This window comes from Antechinus flavipes, chromosome 3 (genome assembly GCF_016432865.1).
Source record: "Antechinus flavipes isolate AdamAnt ecotype Samford, QLD, Australia chromosome 3, AdamAnt_v2, whole genome shotgun sequence".
In the NCBI taxonomy this organism is placed as follows: domain Eukaryota; kingdom Metazoa; phylum Chordata; class Mammalia; order Dasyuromorphia; family Dasyuridae; genus Antechinus; species Antechinus flavipes.
The window spans coordinates 542,322,065-542,348,532 of NC_067400.1; the positions used below are offsets into that span (position 1 = coordinate 542,322,065).

A 26,468-nucleotide genomic window follows, 5' to 3' on the forward strand; every position below is an offset into this window, starting at 1 on the left:
TTCACTGCCAGATGTGTGCATTTGAAAAATTAATTGGCAGTAGTGCAAAAAATAAATTGGAAAGGTGAGGAGATTAGAGAGAAGAAGCCCACTTTGAAGATTTTTCTCTTTCCTTTCTTTCTCCCTCTCTCCCTCTTTCCTTTTTTCTTTCCTTCCTTTTTGGTGGCAATTGGGTCTAAGAGACTTGTCCAGGATCACATAGCTAATAAGCATCTGAGGTTGGATTTGAACTTAAGTCCTGACACCAGGGCTGGTGCTACCTTTTTTTTTTTTTTTTTTTAAGTCCAAAAATTTGAGGAAAAAAAGTTACTCCACATAGTGTTTTCTCTTCCTCTTTTCACATTGTAGTATATTATTTCAGCTACTTTATGTCAACTTTTGTGGGTTTGCATGAGAATCTAACCATTAGTAACATTTCTGCATGAGAATCTAACCATTAGTAACATTTGTATGAGAACCTAACCATTAGTAACATTTCAAATCAGAAATGTCTACTTCTAAAATTAACTTTAACACTACTTGTGTTTAAAATGGGATCTGGTTATAAGTAGTCATTTTCCTGTGTTCCTTAAAATAACAGTATTTCTAGTGCCCAGATGTTAAATTCTTTCCATTATCCTAATAGAGAAATAGATCTTAGAACATATTATTGACTATATCATCAATTAATGCATAAAACAAGGAAATGAATGCTCATCAAATGTGTTTGCCACTGTCTTGGAGGTTGTTTGTTGCAAAGTCCTAATGAAAGAGAATTCCTTACAGGAGTGTTGTCTCCCAAATATTTTTTGTTTATAGATGTTTATAGATACGTTGTTTACATATAAACATTATTACAATGTTTATAGATAACATTGTATAAAATGTAACAAATCCTAGAATATTATATAGCCTTTTAAATGAAATTCAAAAGAGTTTGGTTTTACTAGACTACAAGGAAGAAACAACTAGATGAAAAGGCAAAAGAACAAATTACTTACAAGAAGTAATCTTGGTTCCAAAAACAGAATGAAACACAGTGTTCATGTTATTTCTCCCTTTGGATTATAAGCTCCTTGAGGATAACATAGTATTTTTAAAAATTAATTGTATTCCCAATGTTTTTGCACATTGCCTGGAATATATGGCAGGTGAAAAATGAAGGAAGAACTGAGGGAATTTGTCCTACAAGTGATTAATTGTGGGAATTGAGTGAACTGTAAGAATTGAGTGAGACACAATTAACCACTTGCTTTCCTAATTCCCTCAAGTACCTCATAGACAGAAACTTAATAAATGTTTATTGAATTAGAGCCTCACTTAGCCTTTTCCTGCCAAAAAGGAAGAGACCACAGGTCAGTTGCATATGCTGTAAAATAAGTTTGATTTAAAGGTCAGTTTTACTTAACTATTTATCCTTTTTTCAGAGGACAGAGGGAGGATAGGAAGAGGAAAACAGTATATCAGAAAATGATTAAAATAAATTTAGGGTAAGAGTAACTTTCATATTTAAGTTGTGACTGGGATTTACTGCTTCTATGTTGTGCCTTTGGGGAACAAGTTGTGACTGGGATTTACTGCTTCTGTGACTGTTCCTTTTGGGAACAGGTTGTTTATTGGAGAAATTGTTTTGCATACAGAGATTTTGTTTTCCTTTCATTAAAACTGTCTTTTAAAAATATAAATTGTATTTACATCTTTTATTTTTATATTGCCTTTATTTTTTTTCCTCCCTTCTTTTCCTCAAGATTGTCCCTTAGAATGAGGAATAAAAAAAAAAGGGGAAAAAATTAGTTCTTTAGAACTAACCAACACCTTAACTATGCCTGACAATATATACATTAATGTATTTTTCTACATTCATAGTTCCCTTCCTCTGCAAAATAGGGAAAGAGATAAATTTTTTGTACTCTTCTCTTAGGCCAGACTTAATTATGTTAATTGGTCAACCATCTCTTTCATGGAGCTCTTTCTTAAAAACAAAATAAAAAAGTAGAAAAGAATGCCTGTCTATCTGACTTTAATTTGCATTTAAATGGACAGCCTGTTGATCTGGTTGTCTCTCTTCTGTAGATTAACAGTGAGCTAGCCCCAGCATTAGATAAGATTATGAGAGTGAGACAGATTGTATTTGGGGAATCATATGTCATTTTCAACAGCCCCAAATCTTCTCACCTAAACCAAAGACCTATCTTTATGATATTTTTCTTCTGATAGTTCCATTTGGCTTTAAAAGATCAAAATTTGAGATCACCCAAAGAGCCATATAGAGATGTATAGTGGATGTAAATAGAGTGCAGCATAATATCAGTAATGACTTGATTGCAAGGAACAGAATGAAAAATAATAAAATCGTGAATTATTGGGACAAAAAAGTTGTTGTAGTCTTGTAGCTTTGAAGAAGGTAAGATGATATTTGGGAAACCAGACATTCTAATGATATTAAGACAGTGATATTAAACTCAAATAAAAATAGGTGCTTTCCTATATAGGCTACATATAGACTTGGAAAAATTATAAGTTAACATCATCTTTGGTATATTTTAATTTTATTTATTTTGTTAAACATTTTCTAGTTACATTTTAATTTGATACTGGCTTGGGGAGTTTTGAAGAAAGCAACTTTTACACTTTTGGTGTAAGAAGACTAGAAGATTCCAGCACAGTGGATAATTTACAAAAGAAGACAGGGATAGACTACTATTGGAGGATCTATCCACATCAGTGAGATCAAACAACTAGTGAAATACTGAAATATAAATATTTGTCATTCTTCAACATTCATGTTTATATCTACAGATAAATCTTAGCCAAATAGCACTTATTGTGTTACTTGTATTCAAATACCTTCATTGGTACCCTGTGGCCTATGGAATAAAATTTGTAGTGTCTTAGAGTTGAAGGGAGACTTAGGGACCATCAACTCAGAACAAGTATACTCTGGAGTATACCCATTATTTATTATCTAGTCTTTCTTTGAAGAAAACTAGTAAGAAACTTAACTCACAAGGTAGTTACATTTTGGGATCTTACAGAACTTCATCCTTTCATGCCATTTCATTTCATTCATTCTTCCAGCATCACTATCCAAATATTACATAGAAGTGTGTTGTGTTTGGTTTTGTGTTTTTTAGGGAGACAATATGTCAACCTAAGTATGTGTTTGTGTGTCTGTGTATGAGGGAGAGATAGAAAGATAGACACATTTCAATCAATTAACAAGCACATTAAATGCTTAATATGTGCCAGAAAGTATGCTAAGCTCTGGGGATACAAAGAAAATAAAAAATATGGTCTTTACCCTCTGGGAACACATAACAACACTTAACAGTAAGTAAACATGCAAACAGCTGTTTACACATGAAGTTAAGTGAAAGGTAATCCTAGAGAAAAGGCATTAACAGTGAATAGAATTGGTAAAAAACCTTTCATTTGAAGGCTTGAAGGAAATCAGAGAAGCTTTCCAAGAAGGAGAAAAAGTACACAGAGTCGGGAAATGGAATATCATAGGAGAATAGCAAAGAAGGCAAGTGTTACTGTGTCATTGAGTACTCTGAGGAGGGTAAAATATAAGAAGACTGAAAAGGTAGGAAGCAGCCAGGTTATGAAGTGCTGTGAAAAGATTTGGATTTTCTGTTTGATCCTGGTAATATGGAACCTCTGGAGTTTATTGAGTACCAGTATATGACATGGTCAACCCTTTACATTACAAAGATTACTTTGGAGAGATGGAGTGTAGAGTAAAGTAGAGAGATATTTGAGCCAAGAAGACCGATAGAAGGCTATTTTTTAAGTTTTTAAGTGTCAGGTGCTAAAATCTGCACCAGTATGGTAGCCATGAGAGAGAACCGAAGGGAATATAGGTGAGAAATGTTGTGAAAGTAGAATAACAAAATGGGTAGATTGGATATATGAACTCAGTATGTAAGGAGTCAAGGTTACAAGCCTGAGTCAATGAGACAATGGTGGTGACCTTAATAGAAGGTCAGAAGTTGGAAAGAGGAAATCATTTAGGGGAAAATAATAAGAGCTGACCAATCTAATCATCTCAGTTCTCAGTTTTCTCCATTTTTCTTTATTTTGACATTTGAATCCATGGGCCTCAGTCTCTATAGAGATACCAGTACAATTTCAAACATTACTGTGAGAAAGTGAGCCCTTGGTAAGCCGTAGTAATTCATAGAAACCAGAAAGTTAACAATTTCCCTACTTTGGGGCCACTGAGATCAACATAGAATTTTCTTTGAGGAAATTGATGATGATTACTCTGGCTCTTATTAGTACTCTTCCCCGTTTTTGCATGTGTCTTCTCCCCAGATTAAAGACAGATTCATATAGCATTGACTTTCACAGTGGGAGTTACTCCAAGAAAGAGTGAAAAATGGGGAGGGGGATGTGGCGGGGAAGGGAAGGCTGAATTAAGTAGACCTTAGCATTTTATTTCCATGACTGATGAAAATAAATAGAATTTAGAGCCTGTTTATGAAAATAGTAAAAATTGACTTTTAAAATGTTGATGAGGTTTACCTACATGATATTAATTATAACCCTTTAATTAAATTTAAAAAATTAAAATCCTTTAAAAGGAGTGGGAAAGATAAATACAGACTTTGGTATAAAAGAACTGATTAAAAAAAAAGTCATAATCAAAGAGCTGGCCAAAAAGGCTTTAAGTAGGACATTATTCCATGTTTAGGATGTACTGATGTTAAATCTTAATCTATACTAATAAATATGCCAATCTGTTGTATGGAGTAAATGTATCTTTATCTTAATCTATACTAATAAATATGCCAATCTGTTGTATGGAGTAAATGTATCTTTTCAACTCTTAAACATCATGTATAAAACAAATAATCATTTATAAGTTTTTTTGATTTTTATGATCTTTTTTTTTTTTTATCATTCCAGTATGGTGATACGTTAGAGCTTTCTAGCTCCAAATCCTGTGATTCTATTGATCTTTGACTCCATAACATACATGTCTTATTGAAATACTTAGGAGATAAGGATAATTTTTGCTATCATACTATATCAAATTTAAATGCTTTAATATGTTCTTTAATCATGACAAATGACTAAAATATATAAATTAGAGGCAAATTAAACATAGACCAGTCATTTGTCTTTGAATAATTGAGTTTAATAAATTGACTAGAAAAATTATTCAAATAATGTACTTGTAACTATTTTTGTGATTATTATTGGTCTTCACCATATGAAAAACATATGTGGTCTGCTTATTGTCATTTATTTGATCCAGAAATGTAACTTGAAGTAAAATAACGTTATATAAAGATATTTAATTCCATAGTAATAGAGCTGAGCAGAAAAATGTGAGTTTCTGTTATATAGTCTTGAAGCAAAAGCTAGTATGTCATACTAAGGAACCTAACATTTTAGGAAGATTTGTTTATTATTGTATTGTTATATAATGTTTGGTATCCATGTATGTGAAGACCACTTTTTCTATAGGCTACTGTTGTTTGGAACTACACAAGGGTCTTTCTAACTAGTTTTGCTCTCTTTTTGGAATCATTTCTTCAAATTAAAGTGAAAGAGGATCTTTGGTTCCTTAGTTAAAATAAGAACACTTAATTCACCAAAACCTAATTACAATAGCCCAGAGAAAGTTAAGTTGAATGCTGGCCAGAGGCATTGTAATGTTGTATTAGTTATAGTATCCCCCTAAAAATTAATTCTATGACATTGGAAAATTACTAAGGTAGCTCTAATAGACCTTATGTCCTGCATCTATGCTCTGTAGGGCAAATTCCAGATTTTAGAAAAAAAATATCAGTGAAAGAGAAGTGTTGCTGAAGAATAAAATACAAAAGGAAGGGTGATATTGCTAGAGGATCAGGGACAGTCAAGTGAATTCTAATGCCACATGTATTTTGAAATCCTTCTATGTCCATGTTCATATCCAGTGGATAATATAATAAAATAATAAAACTTTTTTTTAATTTACAAAATAACCTTTAAAACCAAATTTCCCCTTTGCCTTTCTTTATCCAAAATCAATATGAATTTTTTTCTGCAGTATTTTCCTTATTTTCATTAAATTTTCTGATAGGATTTTGACATTTAACTAGAAGGATTTAAAAGATTATCTAGGTCAAAACCTTTATATATAAGGAAAATTTAAGGAGGAAGTTTTTATGCCACATTTTGATATAAGTTTTTGTTTTTGTTTTTGCCAACTATGATTATCCTTCATTTGTAACACTTGAAAAAACTCCTGATTTAAAAAAATATATATTTTAGACTTTTGTTTTTATGTACTAAGGCTAAAAAAAAAAAATTATGGAAGTCTTAAATTTGAAGACTATTGATTTCCTGTGGTCTATCCATTTTAGATGAATTAGTGTTACTTACGTCAATTGGCACTCTTGTTTCTGCTACTGTGCAGCCTTTATTTTTCATCTATTTGGGCTTACGTCTTTGATTCATATCATTTGCCACTGTGATGTCAAAGTGTGGGTGTTCAGTTATAGAGACATGATTAACCTAAAATGCTGCAGTGAATCCCAAGTACTGTTTCCTACCAGGATAACAAAGCAAGAATGAATCATCATTGTTCTACTATAAATAGCAGTGTGCATGACCTGCAGCAACCATATATATTAATATCATAAATACTGCCACTTTCTAACCAGAATGCAAAAATAATGGGAAAATATCCTTGTATAAAAAGAGATAGCTGGTCGAATGTTTCATGTTTCAAAGTTTTCGATCAGTAAGCAATTCAGTTTAAAGCTAAAAAACTATGATGAGGCCAAATTCACTCTATTAAGTTATTCTACATAATAAGTTTATTTAAACTATATTATAAACTGTTTTATTGTGGAGACATCTAAATTGTTAAGAAATATGATTATAAGGTTTTTCTAATCTGTCCTAATAAAAGGAAAGGAAACATAAAAAACCTGAAATTCATAGACTATCCCAAATTCATGAACAAAGAGGAAGAAAAAAGAAAATAGAGAAGGCCTTTTTGACTCAAAACACTATGATCTTATTCATAGAAAGAGATCAGAGGAAATTTCTAAAACAAAAACATTTTACCATTTCTCCATATATTTGTGTTTCCTTGATCTCTCTTTTTCCTTCCTTGATTCAGTCCACCATGAATTGCCATAAACTAAAACAATTGACAGATCTCATATACGGGCCTTGCAAGCAGCTTTCTTTACTCAACAATTCCTGTAATAATCCATGAGAAATATTAGCAATACAGCTTTCCTTCTTAAATTTGATCGAAAATTACTTGTCTGTTGTAGAGAGATTTCTTTATGGCGAGCATAGTAAGTATACAAATTTTTTTTAAGCAAACATATAACAAATTTCTCATTTGTTATATGTTTGCTTAAAAATTTTTTATACTTACTATGGAAAACTGAATCACAAAAAATGGTTCTACACACACAAAAAAAAAGAGTATACATTATTAGTATAAGATATACTAAATGTGACATGCCACCTTAAATATTTGTTCCTCTCGGGAATACTCTGACAGATGTGCATTTCTGTGTCTTGTGTATATTTATTAAGCAGTTAGTTTGAAACAATATTTAAGATTACAAAATAGCTCATTGAAAAGTAGCTTTTTATCTTTTTATTTAATTTCAGGATTTATTAAAACAAAAATACCAAGTGAATAGTACAGGTTTGTAAGTGAAAAGTGTGCTAATCAAAGGAAACTGATGTTTTAGAAGACAACTGCTGAAATAATGCCATAGTAAAGTGATCAAAAAGAAAAGAAACTTTATTTTTCAAATACCAACTAGTCATTTGATTTAATTTTACAAATTTTTGATTTTACAAATAATGCTCTATTTAAGGTACAATTTCACTAAAGCAAACTACAATGTACTGCCCTAAGAAATTACTTTTCTGTGGCCTGTTGTGAACAGGAAGGCTTGCGTTTTCCTCTTTTTCCACAGTAGGTCACGTGATAGCATCATGTGACTCGGTCAAAGGAGCTTTTCCTCCTACTGCTTTGCAAAAAACAAAACCATCCTCCAATTAAAGCAGATAACGTGTACAACGTTTTCTTGCTGGATTCTCTTGTCCTCTGCCGCTACTGTAAAAGCAAAATGAGTGGTAAGATTTGCTGACTTGTTTTGAGAACATTCTGTTTTTATTTTAAAACATAGAAAGCACTGTCTTAATCTAAAAGCATTCGGTGTTCTTGAATATGTGCCAAATATAGCAGTAAAAATGTGAATTGCTGCCATGTGGTTAAAATTGCTATAATTATATATAGTTCGAAGGGTTTCACATTCCACAGAATACTCTCTTTCCAGTACTTGCCTTTGTATTGTATGTGGATATTCTGAGGGTTTTTTTTTTTTTTTTTTTTGGGGGGGGGGGGAGGGGGGAGTTGTTTTTGTTTTTTTTGTTTGTTTTGGTGGGGTTATTTTACATGTAACAGGACAATCTGATTCTGGTTATTTAGGAGGCCATTATGAAAACCTGCTTTAGATGGAACTTTATCAGCCCACTGCATCTTAGGCATTTAAACCATTTTGACTAACATTCTTAAGTTTAAAGTTAGAAAAGCAAAGAGGTTAGCTTTTTAAAAAAAAATGTTTAATGAAATGCACATTAATTTAATCTTTTTGTGATGCTTTCAAGATATTTTGTGGTATTTTAAGTGTCAGATTCAATTGAAAATTGTATTTGCTATTTGGTAGGGTGCTGTTTCCAAGTAGAATTTTAAATAAGCTTGCCAAAATAACTGCCAGGTGTATGATTTCAAGTCATTCCTCTTCTAAGCAAATAAATTAAGCTACTAAATAAAATTCATATTTCTAATTTCTTTTTTTTTAGGACAGGTGTGTTCTATTTGCAGTTTCTGTCTTTTGATTTAAAACAAAATTTGAATTTTCACAGTGTGGGACAGGGTTAAATTTTGTTTGTTTTGCACTTTTAATTTCTACTTGAGTCAGAAAATTACAATGGCTAACATTTACATAATACTTTTTAGTTTGGAACAAGATATATGTGTGTATCATTGTTTAAACAAAGGCGCTTGCCAGAAAAAATTAAATGTCCTTTTTCTTTACACACAGAGTTGCTGTCACTAATTTTAAAAGTTTATATAATGAGGATTTTTAGTATGTTATAGTAAATTTATTATTACAGATTAATATTTTTAAACATCACCTATTGTGATATTGAGGTCAGAGAATCTGAGTAAAACTTTTTTGTTTTTAGAACACAAATTATTTGAAGTAGTGGGGTATGGTTACTATATGGAGAGAAGTTAATAGCATATAATTTTAAAAATTGTTTAATGTTATAACTAAACAAGATACTTGAATTAAATGTGGATTTTGAACTGATTTTTGTGGCCCCATGGGGAATCCAAAATGAGATCATTCTCATTTTGAAACAACCATTTTTAAGACATACCAATTCATGATTCAATCCATGCTTACAAATATATTTCATCAGAAGCAAAATGTATTGTCAGACAATATTTACAAAATACCTTTTTTGAAGATTTATTGAAGTTTTAATCATATTTAAATAGAAACAATCAAGGCTAATAAATAAGTGGCATTGTCTTGATTTCTATTTAATAGTTGTTAAATGATACATTGTGTTTTCCTAGGACAAATACAAATATAGTTAAATGACCTAGGTTTCAAGACTCGGGTCTTCTAACATTTGCCAGCTATGTGATTATGGACAAAATCACTTTACTTTTCTATAAAATTTGGGTTATATTACCTTGACTACCTACTTCACTGTGTGGTTGTCAAAAGAGCATTGTGTGAATCTTAAAATAGTTGTATAAGATGACTGAGCTTTTTGAAGTGAGATGAAAAATTCAACAAAGAAGAATAATTTTGATCTGGACTTAGGAAGCAATCACCTTTTCTAATTTGTTAGTAAAGAAAGTAAAAGTAATTGAGTGCCCTTATTGTATGGGTTGCCAGCAGTGTTGTCCTATCCATTTAAAGGAAGAAGTTCATGAAAATAAAAACAAGTTAAAAACTGACATTTTTAAAGGCAAAAATCTAATACTCTGAGCAATAACTATGTTATATTTAGTGAAACTAAGGCCACAATATTTTCATCTTCCAAACCACTCATGTGGTATTTTGTTATTGTTGAATCATTTCAATGATGTCAGACTCTGAATCCATTTAGGATTTTCTTGACAAAAACACTGGAGTAGTTGTGCTATTTACTTTTCCAGTGAGGAAACTGAGGCAAACAAGATTAAGTGACTTGCCCAGGGTCACACAGCTGATAAGTGTCTGAGATTGAATTTGAACTTGGGTCCTCCTGACTCCAGGACCAGTGTTCTATCCACTTCAACCACGTAGCTGCCTCAAATGTGGTATAATTTGTAGCAGTCATCTTCTCTGTCTTCTTTGAACATTTCTTATCCTTAAGATAGAGCCACAGAGAGAATCTGGCTTGTCCTTGTCTCCAAAGGTAGCCTTTATTCTTAAAAGTGTGTTTGGGAGTAGTACTGTCAGAAAGTAAGACTTGGGGTCAAGCCTAAATAATGACTGATAACCTGATCAAGCCTAGCTGGAAAGTGTGGCACTCCTAATACCTTATGCTTTCAATACTCTTTTACTTCCCATCCCCCAATAATGCTTTTACTGTTCCCCCTGTCATTGCTGCTCTACCAGCTTAAGAACACAATTGCATCAATATAGGAACTGATGATTAAGCAATTGTTAGTAACAGGAACATTTCCATAGCACATGTTCAAAACAAACTTCTGTGCAAATTAATTTTCATTGGGGTGCCAAGCTTACTTTATTTTTTCATCATTTTATCTCTTTCCTCTCTTTCATTCATATTTTTTTAAAAGTCCATTTGCCTGTGGGTAATATCTCATTAACTTCTCTCCCCCTTGCAATCTTAATTTCTTTTCCTACTACTGCTAGACTAAAACTGCTCCTCCGCATTGATGTCTAGCTTGTTGACCTGTCTTTCTTACACTTCATTCTGTTTTTCCTTTCAATGTTTCTGCATAAGTTGTCTATCATACTTAAAATATTCTTTCTTCTCATCTCTGCCTCTTAGAATCCCTAATTCCATTCAAGGCTTAGATCAGAAGCCACATTCCACATAAGATCTTACCTAATCACTACTATTTCTTAACACACTCCCATCCAGTATTTAGTAACTAGATCTATATATAGATAATTCCTCATAATGGATTATAAATTCTCAAGGGGATGAGCTTTTCCTTTGTATCTATATCCTCAATACTAAGCACAATGCCTAATATTTATTAGACTCTTGCAGTTTTTTTTAAATGAATGTAATAGGTTGAGAGAAATTTTTTTTAGTGTAAACTCTGAGAATTATGGTATGATGAAAATATGTTTGAAGTTAGAGGAGCTCTGATATCCTGCAGGTACCTTAGTAAAGCTCTAATAACTAGAGAGAGCAAGAGTAGCATTTCAGAGGTAAAAGTACCTCTCATGTCTTACTTAATCCTAGCAAAGTCAGGAACACTTGGCCAAAGCCTGTCAGGCTCACAAAAAGGGACAGCAAATTCCAGCTTTAACCTTATACTAGAAGGACTATGTCTAAAATCCTGAGTTTGAACTATCAGGAAACTTTACCAAAACCCAATGATTCCTACAGATGGCAAAGCCAAGACTTTTCTACCACAGTCAAGATATCAAATAGGGCCTGCCTATGCCATCTAGCACTATAGAAGGAAGCAGAGTCTGACCTAAACCTCAAATGAGAGATTTATGCTAAATAAATGAATAAACAGAAGAAAAGCTAAATACAATGAAGAAATATCTTGAACTCAGAGCAGCCTAATAGATAGTACTAGAACTAATGAGTAGTTCCATTAAAAAGTCTAAAGGAGATTCTTAATTAGATAGAAATTATATGGGCTATGAGAGTTATCTGGGGGGAAAAAAATCCAAAATATACAAAACATAATGTTAAAGGAAAGATAGCTAAGGAATAAAGAATTGACAAGAAAAAAATAATACTTAGAACAAATAGTGAGACACTTTACTCAAGAAATGAACTCCCTGAAAATTAGAATGGGTCACGTAGAAAACAATGAGTTCTAAAGAAAATAACAATAAAATTAAAAGATTGGCAAGTGGAAGTGAGAGAGAATAGGAGAAAGTGTGTGGTATCTAACATTAAAAATCAACTTACTACATGATCTGATGCTAAGTGAATGAATAGAACCAAGACAATATTGTACACAGCAACAGCAAGATTATATGATGATCAATTGAAATGGATTGGTTCCTTTCAATAATAAGGTGATTCAAGACAGTTCCAATAATCTTGTGATAGAAAGAGCCATTGCATTCAGAGAGAATTATGGAGATTAGCTATGGATCAAAGCATAGTATTTTTACTTTGTTGTTGTTGTTTGCTTTTACTTTTTTCTTGGTTTTTTTTTTTTCCTCTCTTGATCTACTATTTCTTGTGTAGCCTGACAAATTTGGAAGTTTGTTTAGAAGAACCACACATGTTTAACCTATATTGGATTGCTTACTGTCTAGAGGAAGGGGAAAGGAAGGGAGGAAAAATTTGGAACACAAGATTTTGCAAAAGTGAATGTTGAAAATTACCTTTGCATGTATTTGGGAAAATAAAAGATTATTCTTTTAAAAAAAAAAAAAGTGGGGGGGGGGGTGAGAAGGAAGGAAGGAAGGAAGAAACTAACTATATCTGAAGAAAAATATTTTAAAAGAATTGTTAAAAAAAAGAAAATGCCAACCTGAAAGATATCAAAGACAATATAAGGACTACCTAAAAATTTCTCTCCATCTCTGTAATGTTCTTGTTGATTTTCTGGATGTCTCTGGAGCAGCCTTCATTTCAGCAAAGTAATCGCCAAAAGAATAGCCAGGTGTTAAAGTCCAAATCTTTATTATCTCTTTCACAATCTAGTTTCCTTGCCTGGGGCCCCTGCCAGCTTTCTAGAAAACCTTTCAGACTGGCCTTGGTCTCAGTGGGGGGAGTGCAGGAGGCCAGCCACCATGGTGATGTAAGGTAGAGTGAATGTCTCTCCTTGGCTCTGAGAGCTTGAGCTCCCGCCTCTATTCCTCTTGTCTTCTCTGGCTCTGACTCTGGCTGAGTTTGTCTGACCTTAGTATGTTCTATTTTAATTACATTATCATAGGTGTGAATCTTGTAGAATAGATGTCAATCTTGTGGAACTATAGTAAGTACGAAGTACGTGTACTGAATTAGACAACTATTAATCACCATGCTAAACTAGATAACCATTGTCTTTATCAATTCCACTGAATTAACACCTTGTAAGAATCCTTATTTCAGATACAGAGTTCTGACCCATAACACATTTCTCCCTACCCTACTGTCACCAAAAGCCGGGATACTATATTTCAACAAATTATAAAAACTACCTGCATCTATTAAAACTAGAGGGAAAAACTAAAAAATCCAATCACTATTTATCCACTGAATGTTCCTTCCTGAAAAAACAAACTGAAAATGTCCAGTAATGTTGTAGTTCAAATTTATAAGAAAAAAAAGTACTGAAAGTAGCCTTAATTAAAAAAAGTTCTAATATTGAGGAGCAACAATCAAGATCACACAAAATTTCACAGCTATTACTTCTGAGGATGAGAGTACTTTTGATACAGTATTTAAGAGGGGGCAAAAGCTGATGCTTTACAATAAAGAATAACCTATCTGGCCAAGCTGAAAATAATTATGTAGGGAGAAATAGACCTTTAAAGAAATGGAAGACTTCCAAATGTTCCTGCTGAAAGGGGCAGAAACAAATAGAAATTGAAATGTAAACACTAGATTCAAAAGAATCATAGAAAGGTAAACATATTTGACAAATTCAAAAAAGACATAGCATGATGGAACAATAATTTTGGTATAGAAATATATTACAATTAATAAAGTAGTAGAAAGAGAAAGATTAAGAGATAGTACAGGATAGGTGAAAGAGTGGTCATAAACAAAACTCTAATATCAGAAAACATAGCATGAATATAGATTTTGTTTTTTTAATAGCAGCTTTTTATTTCCCAAAATAATACAAACTAATTTTTTCCACATCTCCTTCAACATTTATCATTATCTTTTCCTGTCATCTTCGTCAATCTGAGAGGTATGATGTGGTCCCTCATTGTCTTAATTTTCGTTTCTCTAATCCATAGTGATTTAGAACATTTTTTCATATGACTAGAAATAGCTTTAGTTTCTTCATCTGAAAATTGTCTGTTCATATCCTTTGGCCATTTATCAGTTGGAGAATGTATTGTATTCTCACAAATTTGAGTCAATTCTCTATATCAGGGGTCCTCAAACTATGGACGCAGGCCAGATTCAGCAACTGAGGATGTTTATCCCCCTCACCCAGGGCTATGAAGTTTCTTTATTTAAAGGCCCACAAAACAAAGTTTTTGTTTTTACTATAGTCCAGCCCTCCAACAGTCTGAGGGACAGTGAACTGGCCCCCTATTTAAAAAGTTTGAGGACCCCTGCTCTATATATTTTAGAAATGAGGACTTTATCAGAACCCTTGGGTATAAAAAATATTTTCCAGTTTTCAACTTCCCTTCTAATCTTGGCTGCATTGGTTTTGTTTGTGCAAAAACTTTTTAATTTAATGTAATCAAAATTAGCCATTTTGCATTTCATAATGTTCTCTAGTTCTTTTTTGGCCATAAATTCCTTCCTTCTCCACAGATCTGTTGTTCTCCTAATTTTTGCTTATAGTATCACCTTTTATGTCTAAATCATGAATCCATTTCAACTTTATCTTGGTTTCGGATGTTGGTGTTGGTAAATCCTAGTTTCTGCTATTTTCTAGTTTTTCCAGCTATTATTGTCAAATAGTGAGTTCTTATCCCAGAAGTTGAAGTCTTTGGATTTATCAATACTAGATTACTATAGTCATTGACTATTGTATCTTGTGAATCTAATCTATTCCACTGATCAACTATTCTTATTTCTTATCCAGTACCAAATGGTTTTTGATAATCAGCACTTTATAATGCACTTTTACATCTGGTATGGTTAGGCCTCCATTTGCATTTTTTCCCCATTAATTCCCTCGAAATTCTTGACTTTTTGTTCCTCTAGGTGGATTTTATTCTTATTTTTTCAAGTTCTATAAAGTGATTTCTTGGCAGTTTGATTGGTATGGCACTGAATAAGTAGATTTATTTAGGTAGAATTGTCATTTTTATTGTATTAGCTCAATCTATTCATTCTTTTAGTGTTTAAACCTAACTTTATTTGTATGAAAAGTATTTTGTGATTGTGTTTACACAGCTCCTTGTTTTTTTCTTGGCAGGTAGACTTCCAGATATTTTATATTGTCTACAGTTATTTTAAATGGAATTTCTCTATGTTTTCCTGCTGGGCTTTATTAGTAACATAGAAATGTCAATGATTTATGTGGATTTACTTTGTATCCTGAAACTTTGCTAATTGTTTCTAGTAGTTTTTTTTTTAATTGATTCTCTAATTATGCCATCGTAGCATCTGCAAAGAGTGATAATTTTGTTACCTTATTCCCAACTTTGATTCTTTGAATTTTTTTTCTTCTCTTATTGCTAAAGCTAACATTTCTAATACAATAACAATATTGAATAGTAATGGTGATAATGGGCAACCTTCTTTCACCCTAATCCTATTGGGAATGCTTCTCGTTTACTCCCATTACATATGATGCTTGCTGATGAATATAGATGGATGCTACTGATCATTTTAAGGAAAACTCCATTTATTCCATTACTCTTATGTTTGTAATAGGAATGCGTGTTGCATTTTGTCAAGTGTGAATGTAGATTTTTAAAGGGGAAAAATGTTGAGTTTGGAAAGGAAAGAGATGAAAGGCAGTGAAATAAAAACAGACTACTTTGATTTTATGTCAGTAATAATAAGTAAACTTCTCTGTCACCATCCTTTTAAAGAGGGACTTAAGGTGCAAAGAAACATAACGGACATCAAAATGGAATTAAATACACAATTAACAATTCTCATTCTGTGGACGTGATTAAGATGAACTTATTCAAAAAAAGAGTATAGAATGCATTAGAAAACAGAATCCAGATACTAGTTTTCAAGAAATACACTTGAAACTATTAAGATAGGATTAAAATGAGGACCTCAGTGTATGCCCTTAAGACCTAGATAAAACTAACAAGAAATAAATCAGAAAGAAGTTAAGGCCCTGGAAAGAATTTCAGAAAAGTTAGAGATAATAGGTCATTTGTGATCACTAAATAGGAATAAAGAAGTTTGCATCATTTCTCATTGGGGTATGCTACCTTTACTAAAATATGCCATATTTGGGGGTTCGAATAAAAAACCTGATAAAGGAAAGCATAAATTTAATACTCATCCTTTACTGAACATATTTCAGTAAGAATTTGTTTAGTAAAAGGACTTTAAAGAAAAGATTACAATTTAATTGGAATAGATTTAAACAAAAATTATAAAACACCAAGATTAAAATAAGAAATAAAGAGTTTAAAGTAAACCTAATGTTAGACAAAGAAATTGAATGACATAATTCAACTCCCAAAGAAAAGCTCAAGTATCAGTTAGATTAATAGATGACTTCTATCAAATATGTAAGTAATTCCATCATTACATAAATTATTGGCAAAAATAGGAAAAGAAAAAGAATCTTCCCAAATTATACTAAAGTTATGGTTTTGATTCCTAAACAAAGGAAAGAGAAAGAAATTCATAGACTGCTTTCCCTAATGAAGATTGATACAAAAATATGTCTTAAAGAATTGTTGTTTTTCCCCATAGTTCACAGGAAGAAAAAAAGGCAGAATAGCAACAGGATTCACCCCCCCCAAAAAAATCCAAAAAATAAGAAGTAAAGAGAGTCATTGAAGCATTTTTTTTTAAATACCCAGGAGAATAGGATAAAAAATGCAGTTTTAAAAGTTATATTTTGTATCTAAAATATACTTAAAAGGAAAAGCAAGCTGTAGGTGATGCTGGTTTATATTTTCATTCTCATTCCTTTTTTTCCTACTTAGCTTTTTATTTGAAAATGCTTGTTTTAGCTAATAATTAAGTTCATTATTTTAAGTTCGAATAAATTTAAAGTTGAAAAAGTTTTCCAAATATTATTCAAGATAGCTGAAACTTAGGAAGTTGAAAAGTTGATTAATTTATTCCGTGAGATAATCCAGGAGATTGTACCCATTGTTGTTGTTCAGTCCTGTTCAACTCTCTATGACCCCATGGACCATAGCACAGCAGTCCCTTTTTTCCTCATCCATCTCTGGAAATCTTCACATTTGTTGTTTATGTAATTATCCAGCTCATCCTCTGCCATCCTTTTTGCCTTTTGCCTTCAGTCTCCTGATATCAGAGTGTTTTTCAGTGGGTCTTGTCTTATGATGTGGCCAAAATATTTAAGATTCAGCTTCAGTGTTTGAGTTTCCAATAAATAGCTTGAATTAATTTCTTTTAAGTTTTGACCGATTTGACCTCCTTGTTATCCTGGGGACTCAAAAGTCTTCTCCCAGCACCACATTTCTGAAGGGTTGATTCTGGGAGGCTGTTTTCCTCGTAGTCCAACTCTCAAAACCATACAGTTGCTACTGGAAAAACCATAGTTTGCCTGTGCAGACTTTTGTTGGCAAGGTCCTGCTGCTTTTTAGTATGCTTTACTTCCAGGAAGCAAGTTTCTTATTTTCATGACTCCTTTCATCGTCTGCAGTGTTCTTTAAGCCCAAGAATATAAAATCTGACGCTGCTTCCGTTTCTTCTCCCCATATTTGCCAGCAAGTGATGGGATCAGTTGCCAAGATCTTAATTTATTGTTATTGTTGTTTTCTGTTATGTTTCAAGCCAGTTTTTATAATCTGCTCCTTCAGCCTCATTAAGAGGCTTCTTAACTCTTTTTCACTTTCTGCAATCAGAGTGGTGTCATCTACATTTTCTGAGATTGTTGATATTTTCCCCAACAGCATTAATTCTCACTTTTGATTCATTTCTCATGATATACTCTGCATATAAGTTAAATAAGGTGATGATCTTAAACCAATCAGTTGTTACCTGTTCAGTTCTAATTGTTGCTTCTTGACCCACATACACATTTTTCAAGAGAAAAGTAACATGATATGGTACTCTATCTCTTTGAGGACTTGTCACATTTTATTGTGGCCATATAGCCAAAAGCTTTAGTGTAATCAGTGAAGCAGAAAGAAATGTTTTCTGGAAGCCCCTTGCTGTCTTCATAATCTAGCAAACATTGGTAATTTGGTCACTAGTCCTTCTACCTCTTTGAAAAAACAAGCCTACTCGTTTCTAAAATTTATAGAAAATTGACTCAAATTTATAAGAAATCAAGCCATTCTCCAATTGGTAAATGGTTAAAGGATACAAACAGACAGTTTTCAGATGAAGAAATTGAAACTGTTTCTAGTCATATGAAAAGGTGTTCCAAATCATTATTGATCAAAATGCAAATGAAGACAACTCTAAGATACCACTATATACCTCTCAGATTGGCTAAGATGACAAGAAAAGATAATGACATGTTGGAAGGGATGTGGGAAAACTGGGACACTGATGCATTATTGGTGGAATTATAGATGGATCCAACCATTCTGGAGAACAATTTGAAACTATGACCAAAGGGCTATGAAACTGTGCATACCCTTTGATCCAGCAGTGTTTCTACTGGGCTTATATTCCAAAGAGATTTTAAAGAAGGGAAAGGGACCTGTATGTGCAAAAATGTTTGTGGCAGTCCTTTGTAGTGGCAAGAAACTGGAAACTGAGTGGATGCCTATCAGTTGGGGAATGGCTGAATAAATTATGGTATATGAATGTTATGGAATATTATTGTTCTGTAAGAAATGACCAGCAGGATGAATACAGAGAGGACTGGTGAGACTTACATGAACTGATACTAAGTGAAATGAGCAGAACCAGGAGATCATTATACACAGCAACAAGAAAATTATACGGTGATCAACTCTGGTGGATGTGGCTCTTTTCAACAATGAGATGATTCAAACCAGTTCCAATTGTTCAATGATGAAGAGAACCATCTACACCCAGAGAAAGGACTATGGGAACTGGGTGTGGATCACAACATAGTATCTCTTTCTCATTTTTTCCCCAGTTTTATTTGCTTTTTCTTGTGCAGCAAGATATTGTATAAATATAAATCCAATATGTATATATTGGATTTAACATATATTTCTACCATGTTTAACATATATTGGACTACTTGCCATTTAGGGGAGGGGGTGGAGGAAAAGGGGGAAACTGGAACACAAGGTTTGCAAGGGTTAATGATAAAGAATTATCCATGCATATGTTTTAAAAAATAAAAAGCTTTAATACAAAAAAAGAAGAAAAAGAAAATTTGACTCCTCTCCCCTTAAAAAAAAGAAAGAAAGAAAGAAAAAATAAGCCTGCTCTGATGGTATTTCTCAGTTCACATATTGCCAAAGTTTTCATTGTAGAAACTTAACTATAACCTTGCTGGCATGTGAAATGAGTTCAATCATTTGATAATTTGAACATTTCTTGACATTGTCCTTTCTTAAGATTGGGGTATAAACTGATCTTTTCCAATCCAGTGGCCACTATTGGCGTTTTCCAAATTTCCTGACATGTTGAGGGCAGCATTTTATCAAGGTACAAATTTGTAAGATTGTAATATCCAAAGCTCAAATACAATAGAATATTATGATAGCCCAACTAAGTGTTATGCAAATTCATTCATAGCATTTGATCACATACATGCATGCTCGCATGTACACATGTGAAAAAAAATCACAAAATCACAAATAAATGAATTAAATACTAAACACAATATTATATGTATGTAATTACTTAAATTTCTATCAAATATTTAGTTTATAACAAAGGTAAGCAGTGTTTGAAAAAAATTTGGAGGAAAGAAAATAGATTTTAAAGAAAAAGTTATATGTTTGGACATGAGTCTAAAAATTGCTCCATGATAAGCATTTGTATTACAATGCAAAATAATTTTGGCAAGTTTTTATTTTTCAACTATGAGATATGATTGAAATATTTTGAATAATTGAAATACAGACAGCTAATATACTTAATTTATTAAAAGTGAGGTTAAAATTTCCAGTACAAATATTAGTTCTCTGTATAAATAAAAGAAGCCATAGGTTGTATAATGACCAACTCTAATAATAAACAAAATGCAGATAAGATAGAATTATTTAAGGATGCATCGATTTGTCATAAATGATCATTCCACATAGTTAATATTATTTGTCATTTGAAAAGTAAAAACACTTATTGAAGCCTATAATAGGAATTTAAAACATTGATCAGATGATAAAAAGAAGGGGAAAAACAATAGAAATATTTTCTTTTAGTTGTAATAGTTGGAAATAATGATCCACTGAGGTCACTTGATTTGACAGATGCTGAAGCTGTTAAAAAAAAAAAATTAAAAAAGAAACTTATACTTCACATATTCATTTGAGTATCATCAATTAGTATCTATTAAAATCTACATCCATAGCAAGCCTACAGTAATTATAAGGATTTTGCTGAACTTTAATGTCAATGAAAGTCTTTTATGAAATATAAAATCTGATGATGTTGATCATGCCAACAGCAATGGTGGTGATGCTGCTGTTGATTTTGGAGGGTGCTATATCCTTCATGGCATATATATAGCCTATTGAACCTATAATCCATGTGAGTAGGTTTTCAAAATTATGAGCCCTTCACCCCCCTCTAATGCCTCTGTGTCTATTCTTTCTCTGCACCTCATTTGTATGTGATTACTATTTTTACCTTTACTCTGACAGTCTTCCTTTTGAGCTACCCTACTGTTGATGTGAATCTTAAACATAAAGTATACATTTCCCATATATATAAAAAAAAAGCAATTTGTCTATATTTAAACAATTTCTCCATGTTAAGAGCTAAATTGGCCCTTCATGTTGGCTCTTAAGTGTTAAATTTTCTGTGAAGCTAGGGTTTGGTTGATAGAAAGTCCTAAAAATCTGCAAGTTCATTAAATTATAGATAATTTTGCAGGATATGATATTTTTGGCTATAGGCCTAGTTCTTTTGCTTGTGGTTCCAGGACCTGTGGTCTTGTATTATAGCTGCCGATAAGTCTTACACCGTTCTAATTATAGCTCCAGCATATTTGAATTGCTTATTTCTTGTTTGTTGCAAAATTTTCTCTTTGATTTGAAGGTTTTGAAATTTGGCTATTAAATGTACCTGTGTGTTTTTTAGAAAGGATCTTTTTGAGGTGGTGATTGGTGGATTTTTTCTATTTCTTCTTTCCACTCATATTCTATTACTCCAGAACAATTTTCTTGGATTATTTTCTGCATTATTGTGGCAAGGTTCTTTTTGGTTACAACTTTCTGGCAGTCCAATTATTCTTATGTTTTCTCTTGATCTCTTCTCCAGATCTGTCATTTTTCATGTAAGATGTTCTATTCTATTCTGTTCTATTTTCTCATTCTTTATATTGTTATTTCTTGGTCCCTCATAACTTCCCTTATCCAATTCTAATTTTCAAAGAATTATTTTCATCTTTGAGACTCTGTATCTCCTTTTCTAGTTGGTTAACTTTTTCCCATATGCTTCTCATTTTTCTTTGATGATTTTTATTTTAGTTTGCTTCAGTCTTTTAGTTTTTCCTCAGTGCCTCTCATTTTATTTTTAAAGTCTTTTTAAAGTTCTTCTATAGATTTTAGAAGCTTACATATGTATTCATATACATACATACATACATATAATACTAAAATGTCCTACTCTGAAGATGAACCCCTTCTTCCATGTCTCCCTGTTCCCATTGTTGTGCCACAGTTCCCTTTTACTGTTCTACCTCAGTTTTTCTAATTGTCCCGACTCAATTTCCCTAATTGTTCTTCCTCAATTTCCCTGAATTGTTCTGCCTGGTTGCAGCATCCCCCCTCCTAATCATCATGATCCAAATAAGGAGAAAGACCTTCTATCTTAGACATCATGATCCCAGACCTTGCCTACTTATCAGAATATGTGGTACCGCCCCCCATCATGTCATTGTTCTTCTTGATCCCAACTTATCAGAATATCAGAACCTTATTGATAGTCCATTTCAACTCTCAGTGCTCTGACTCCACCCCTGCCTGGGTCTACCCCTGGTAACTTGGAGCCACGTGCATATGTATATGTCATTGAGAACTCAGTCACTGCTGGATTCTTGGAGATGATAGTCTCATTCAGCCCTGGGACCAAACCATGGATCCATTTGGTCCCAATAAATCTCTCCCTTTCAAATAGAATATTAAAACTCTAATCTTTCCGGCATTACACCATAATATCTTTCAATGGTGGGGTTCTTCTTTGCCGATTTATTTTTTAAAATAAGAGGTATTAATGCAAGCACCTCTAACCGTGGAGGAGGGGGCTGGTGCCTCAAACCTCCCTTCAGCTCTCCCCTCTGATCTGGAACCCCAAACCATGAGCTCCACCTGTCTGCAAGTGCCCACAGCCAACAATGCTTTTGCCCCACTGCCACTGCACTCACCAGGTGCTTGGCCTTCTGTTCCCAATTAGCTAAAGTTCCCTCAGTCTTCCTAGACTCAAACCCCAACTAGGTGAACAGTCCAGAGGGGAAAATTTCTATGGTTCCTGCAGAGGCTCCAGCCACACCCAACCAGCCTGAGTGGTCCCACTGGGTGTTTCTGAGGAGCTTACTGGGAGGTGTCTGCACTTCAAACAAGTTAATCCCTAGCCTGGTGGCTTTCTAAGAATCTTCTTGGATTGTACTAGGACCCCTATTCTGCTCCAAGTTTTTTTGATTTTTCACAATTCTGTGTTCTCCCTGAGGCACAAATTTGTTCTATTTGTGAGGGAAATCAGGAGAGCTTGAAATTACCAACCTACTCCATCATCTTCCCAGAATCCCAGAAGTGCAGTACTTTCACAGATCAATTGGAATTCTATAATCTATACTAATCTTCCTGTTAATGCTTCCTAAAGCCAAATTGAGTTAATTCTTCACCTTATCTAACTTTAGATCAATAACCATATCATCATGGTTATCTATAATGTTATTGATTATCTTACATAGTACTTTTGTGTATTATGGCAACCTCCTCTTAATTTCTTCTGCTTCTGTAAAAATCCCTACCATTTTTGACCTTTAACATTACCACTTTTTGCACAAACATTTCTTTGATAGCTCTAATTTTCTTTAAGATCTCTTAAAGAAGAAAAAATATTTTTTCTTCTGTTTCTTTACTTTGTGTATCTAAGAAATTTTTTTGCTATTCTCCAGAATTCTGCGTATCTTTCATTTCCTCCTTTATCATTTTCTTTCCTTTCCTCAGCTATTTGCAAACCTCATTATTTTGTATTTATTTATTTATTTTTAAAAATATTTTATTTTCTTTAATAATAACTTTATATTGACAGAATCCATGCCAGGGTAATTTTTTTACAACTTTATCCCTTGCACTCATTTCTGTTCCGATTTTTCCCTTTCCTCCCTCCACCCTCTCCCCTAGATGGCAAGCAGTCCTATATATGTTAGGTATGTTACAGTATATCCTAGATACAATATATGTTTGCAGAACCGAACAGTTCTCTTGTTGCACAGGGAGAATTGGATTCAGAAGGTAAAAATAACCCGGGAAGAAAAACAAAAATGCAGATAGTTCACATTCGTTTCCCAGTGTTCTTTCTTTGGGTGTAGCTGCTTCTGTCCATCATTGATCAATTGAAACTGAGTTAGGTCTCTTTGTCAAAGAAATCCACTTCCATCAGAATACATCCTCATACAATATCGTTGTCAAAGTGTATAATGATCTCCTGGTTCTGCTCATTTCACTTAGTATCAGTTCATGTAAGTCTCATCAGTCCTCTCTGTATTCATCCTGCTGGTCATTTCTTACAGAACAATAATATTCCATAACATTCATATACCACAATTTACCCAGCCATTCTCCAATTGATAGGCATCCATTCATTTTCCAGTTTCTAGCTACTACAAACAGGGCTGCTACAAACATTTTGGCACATACAGGTCCCTTTCCCTCCTTTAAGATCTCTTTGGGATATAAACCCAGAAGTAATATTGCTGGATCAAAGGGTATGCACAGTTTGATCACTTTTGGGGCATAATTCCAGATTGCTCTCCAGAATGGTTGGATTCGTTCACAACTCCACCAACAATGCATCAGTGTCCCAGTTTTCCCGCATCCCCTCCAACATTCATCATTATTTTTTCCTGTCATCTTAGCCAATCCGACAGGTGTGTAGTGGTATCTCAGAGTTGTTTTAATTTGCATTTCTCTGATCAATAATGATTTGGAACACTCTTTCATATGAGAGGTAATAGTTTCAATTTCATCATCTGAAAATTGTCTGTCTTCCCTATGACCATTTATCAATTGGAGAATGGCTTGATTTCTTATAAATTTATAGTCAGTTCTCTATATATTTTGGAAATGAAGCCTTTATCAGAACCTTTAACTGTGAAGATGTTTTCCCAGTTTGTTGCTTCCCTTCTAATCTTGTGCAAACCTCATCATAAAAGCCATTTTGCTTTCTTGCTCTTTTTCTTTGGAATGTGTTTTTGTTGCTGCTTCCTGAATATTCATCACTACTACTTCATATTCATAAGAGGTGTTATTTAGATTATAACTCTGTAGTCTTATGGTTTTCACTATTTTCTTCAGTTTTAATCAGAATTTGCAACAAGAAGCCATGAGTCATCTCCAGGTCTTGTTTTAACTGACTGTATAGAGAGCTTCTTCCACCTTTGACTGCAAAGTATATAAATAGTCTGATTTCTACATTGACCATATGGTAATATCCACATGTAGAATCATCTTTTCAGTTGTTGAAAAAAAAAAGTGTTTGTTATGACCAGCAAGGCATCTTGACAAAACTCTTATTAGTTTCGACCCTACTTTATTTTGTATTCCAAGACCTAACTTGCCTGTTACTTCAATTATCTTTGGATTTCTTGCTTTAACATTCCAATCCCTTATGATGAATGTGACTTAATTTTGGAGTATTATTTCCAGGAGATGTTGTAGGTCTTCCACAGAATTGGTCACTTTTGACTTCTGGCATTGGAACATAGAATTGTATTACTGTGATGTTAAATGGTTTGTCCTAGATTTGAACAGATAACATTCTGTCATACTCTAGTACTGCTTTTCTCAGTGTGAGATCTATTCTGTTTCTTACAAAGAATTCTCACCCATAGCATATAGGTATAGGTAAAGATTATCTGAATTAAATTCACCCATTCCTTTCTTTTTAAATTTCTATGCAGTGTTTCATAGTTCCTTATCAGTTGCATTCATATCTGAGCTTCATTTTCATTTTGGTCCAGCTCCTTCATAATTGCTTCATAGCTTCTTGTAGTTGCCTTCTATTCTTCCCCAATATTATATTGATGTGAGGAGCTCATCTTTCCATATCATTCCATATCATTTCTTTTATCATTTTAGTGTATTGTCCATTGATTTTTTTGGGGAAAAAACAATGGAGTGCTTTGCCCTTGCCTTTTTTGTCAGACTCTTTGCTCTGACCTGTCCTACCTTGGGTAATCCTGCCCAGTATAACTCATACTTTCATTGAGCTATATAAGTAGCCCTTCCTTCACAACAATGCAGTGATTCAGAATGGGGATTGTACCAAGAAGTAATATATTTTAAAAGTATGCCAGAAAGTATAAATCATTATTAAATTGCAAAATAAAATAAAACAATTATAAAATAAAACTTTTTGTTTTATGCATTTCTAGATAAGACTTGATATGAAAGAACTTGAGCAAAAAATATGAGCATTTAGCTATCCTTAATATGAAAAGATCACCCAGATCCTATAGAAAGCAATTCCTGTGTACAGACCTCATTATTACCATTACCCTTTGGGACTGACACACATAAAGAGAGTTCCAAAACTACTTAGTGTTCTATAGATCAATCCTGCTGATTTTTTTGCATTTCATTCTGCTTCTGTTTTTGCTACTTTTTTTTTTTTTTTTTTGTCCTCTATCTGGCTTTATTCTGCTCCCAAAACTCTGACTGTAAAACAAACACTAATATAAACACTTTTTCAACAACCAAAAAGGCAGCCCTATGGTCAATGTAGAAATCAGATTGTTTATATAATTTTATAGTCAAACATAGGAGAAATTTTCTAAAGAGTCAGTTAAAACCAAGCATAAATAATTAAAATTTATTTTTTCCCAGCCAAAAGGGAGCCACTGTATAATCACATCCCAGAGTTTACTTTTGTGATGAGTTATACGTAAGAATTAGGTCCCTTTTAATAGTCATTTTAGGTATTATTATCGTATTTAGATGTTTTCCTTTGTACTTTAAGTCCTCAATTTATTTAAAAAGATAATGTTGATATAATATTTTTGTAACCTATCTAGGTCCTGCTCAGGTTCCAATGATGTCCCCAAATGGTTCAGTGCCTCCTATTTATGTGCCTCCTGGATATGCTCCACAGGTAAGAACATTACATTTCTA

At 33.0% G+C, this 26,468-nt stretch overlaps 1 protein-coding gene across 5 annotated transcripts in view; it reads left to right on the forward strand.

Moving 5' to 3' along the window:
- The window catches only part of FNDC3A (fibronectin type III domain containing 3A), a 189,947-nt gene that overhangs the window by 95,901 nt on the left and 67,578 nt on the right, over positions 1-26,468 (forward strand). For 4 of the 5 annotated variants that reach the window (XM_051987347.1, XM_051987346.1, XM_051987348.1 and 1 more), the window contains one exon: positions 26,372-26,448. In XM_051987347.1, the coding sequence (XP_051843307.1) occupies positions 26,372-26,448 (77 nt within the window). Of the gene's footprint in view, positions 1-7,948; positions 8,086-26,371; positions 26,449-26,468 lie in introns of those variants that run through there. The other variant, XM_051987350.1, reaches the window with a different exon arrangement.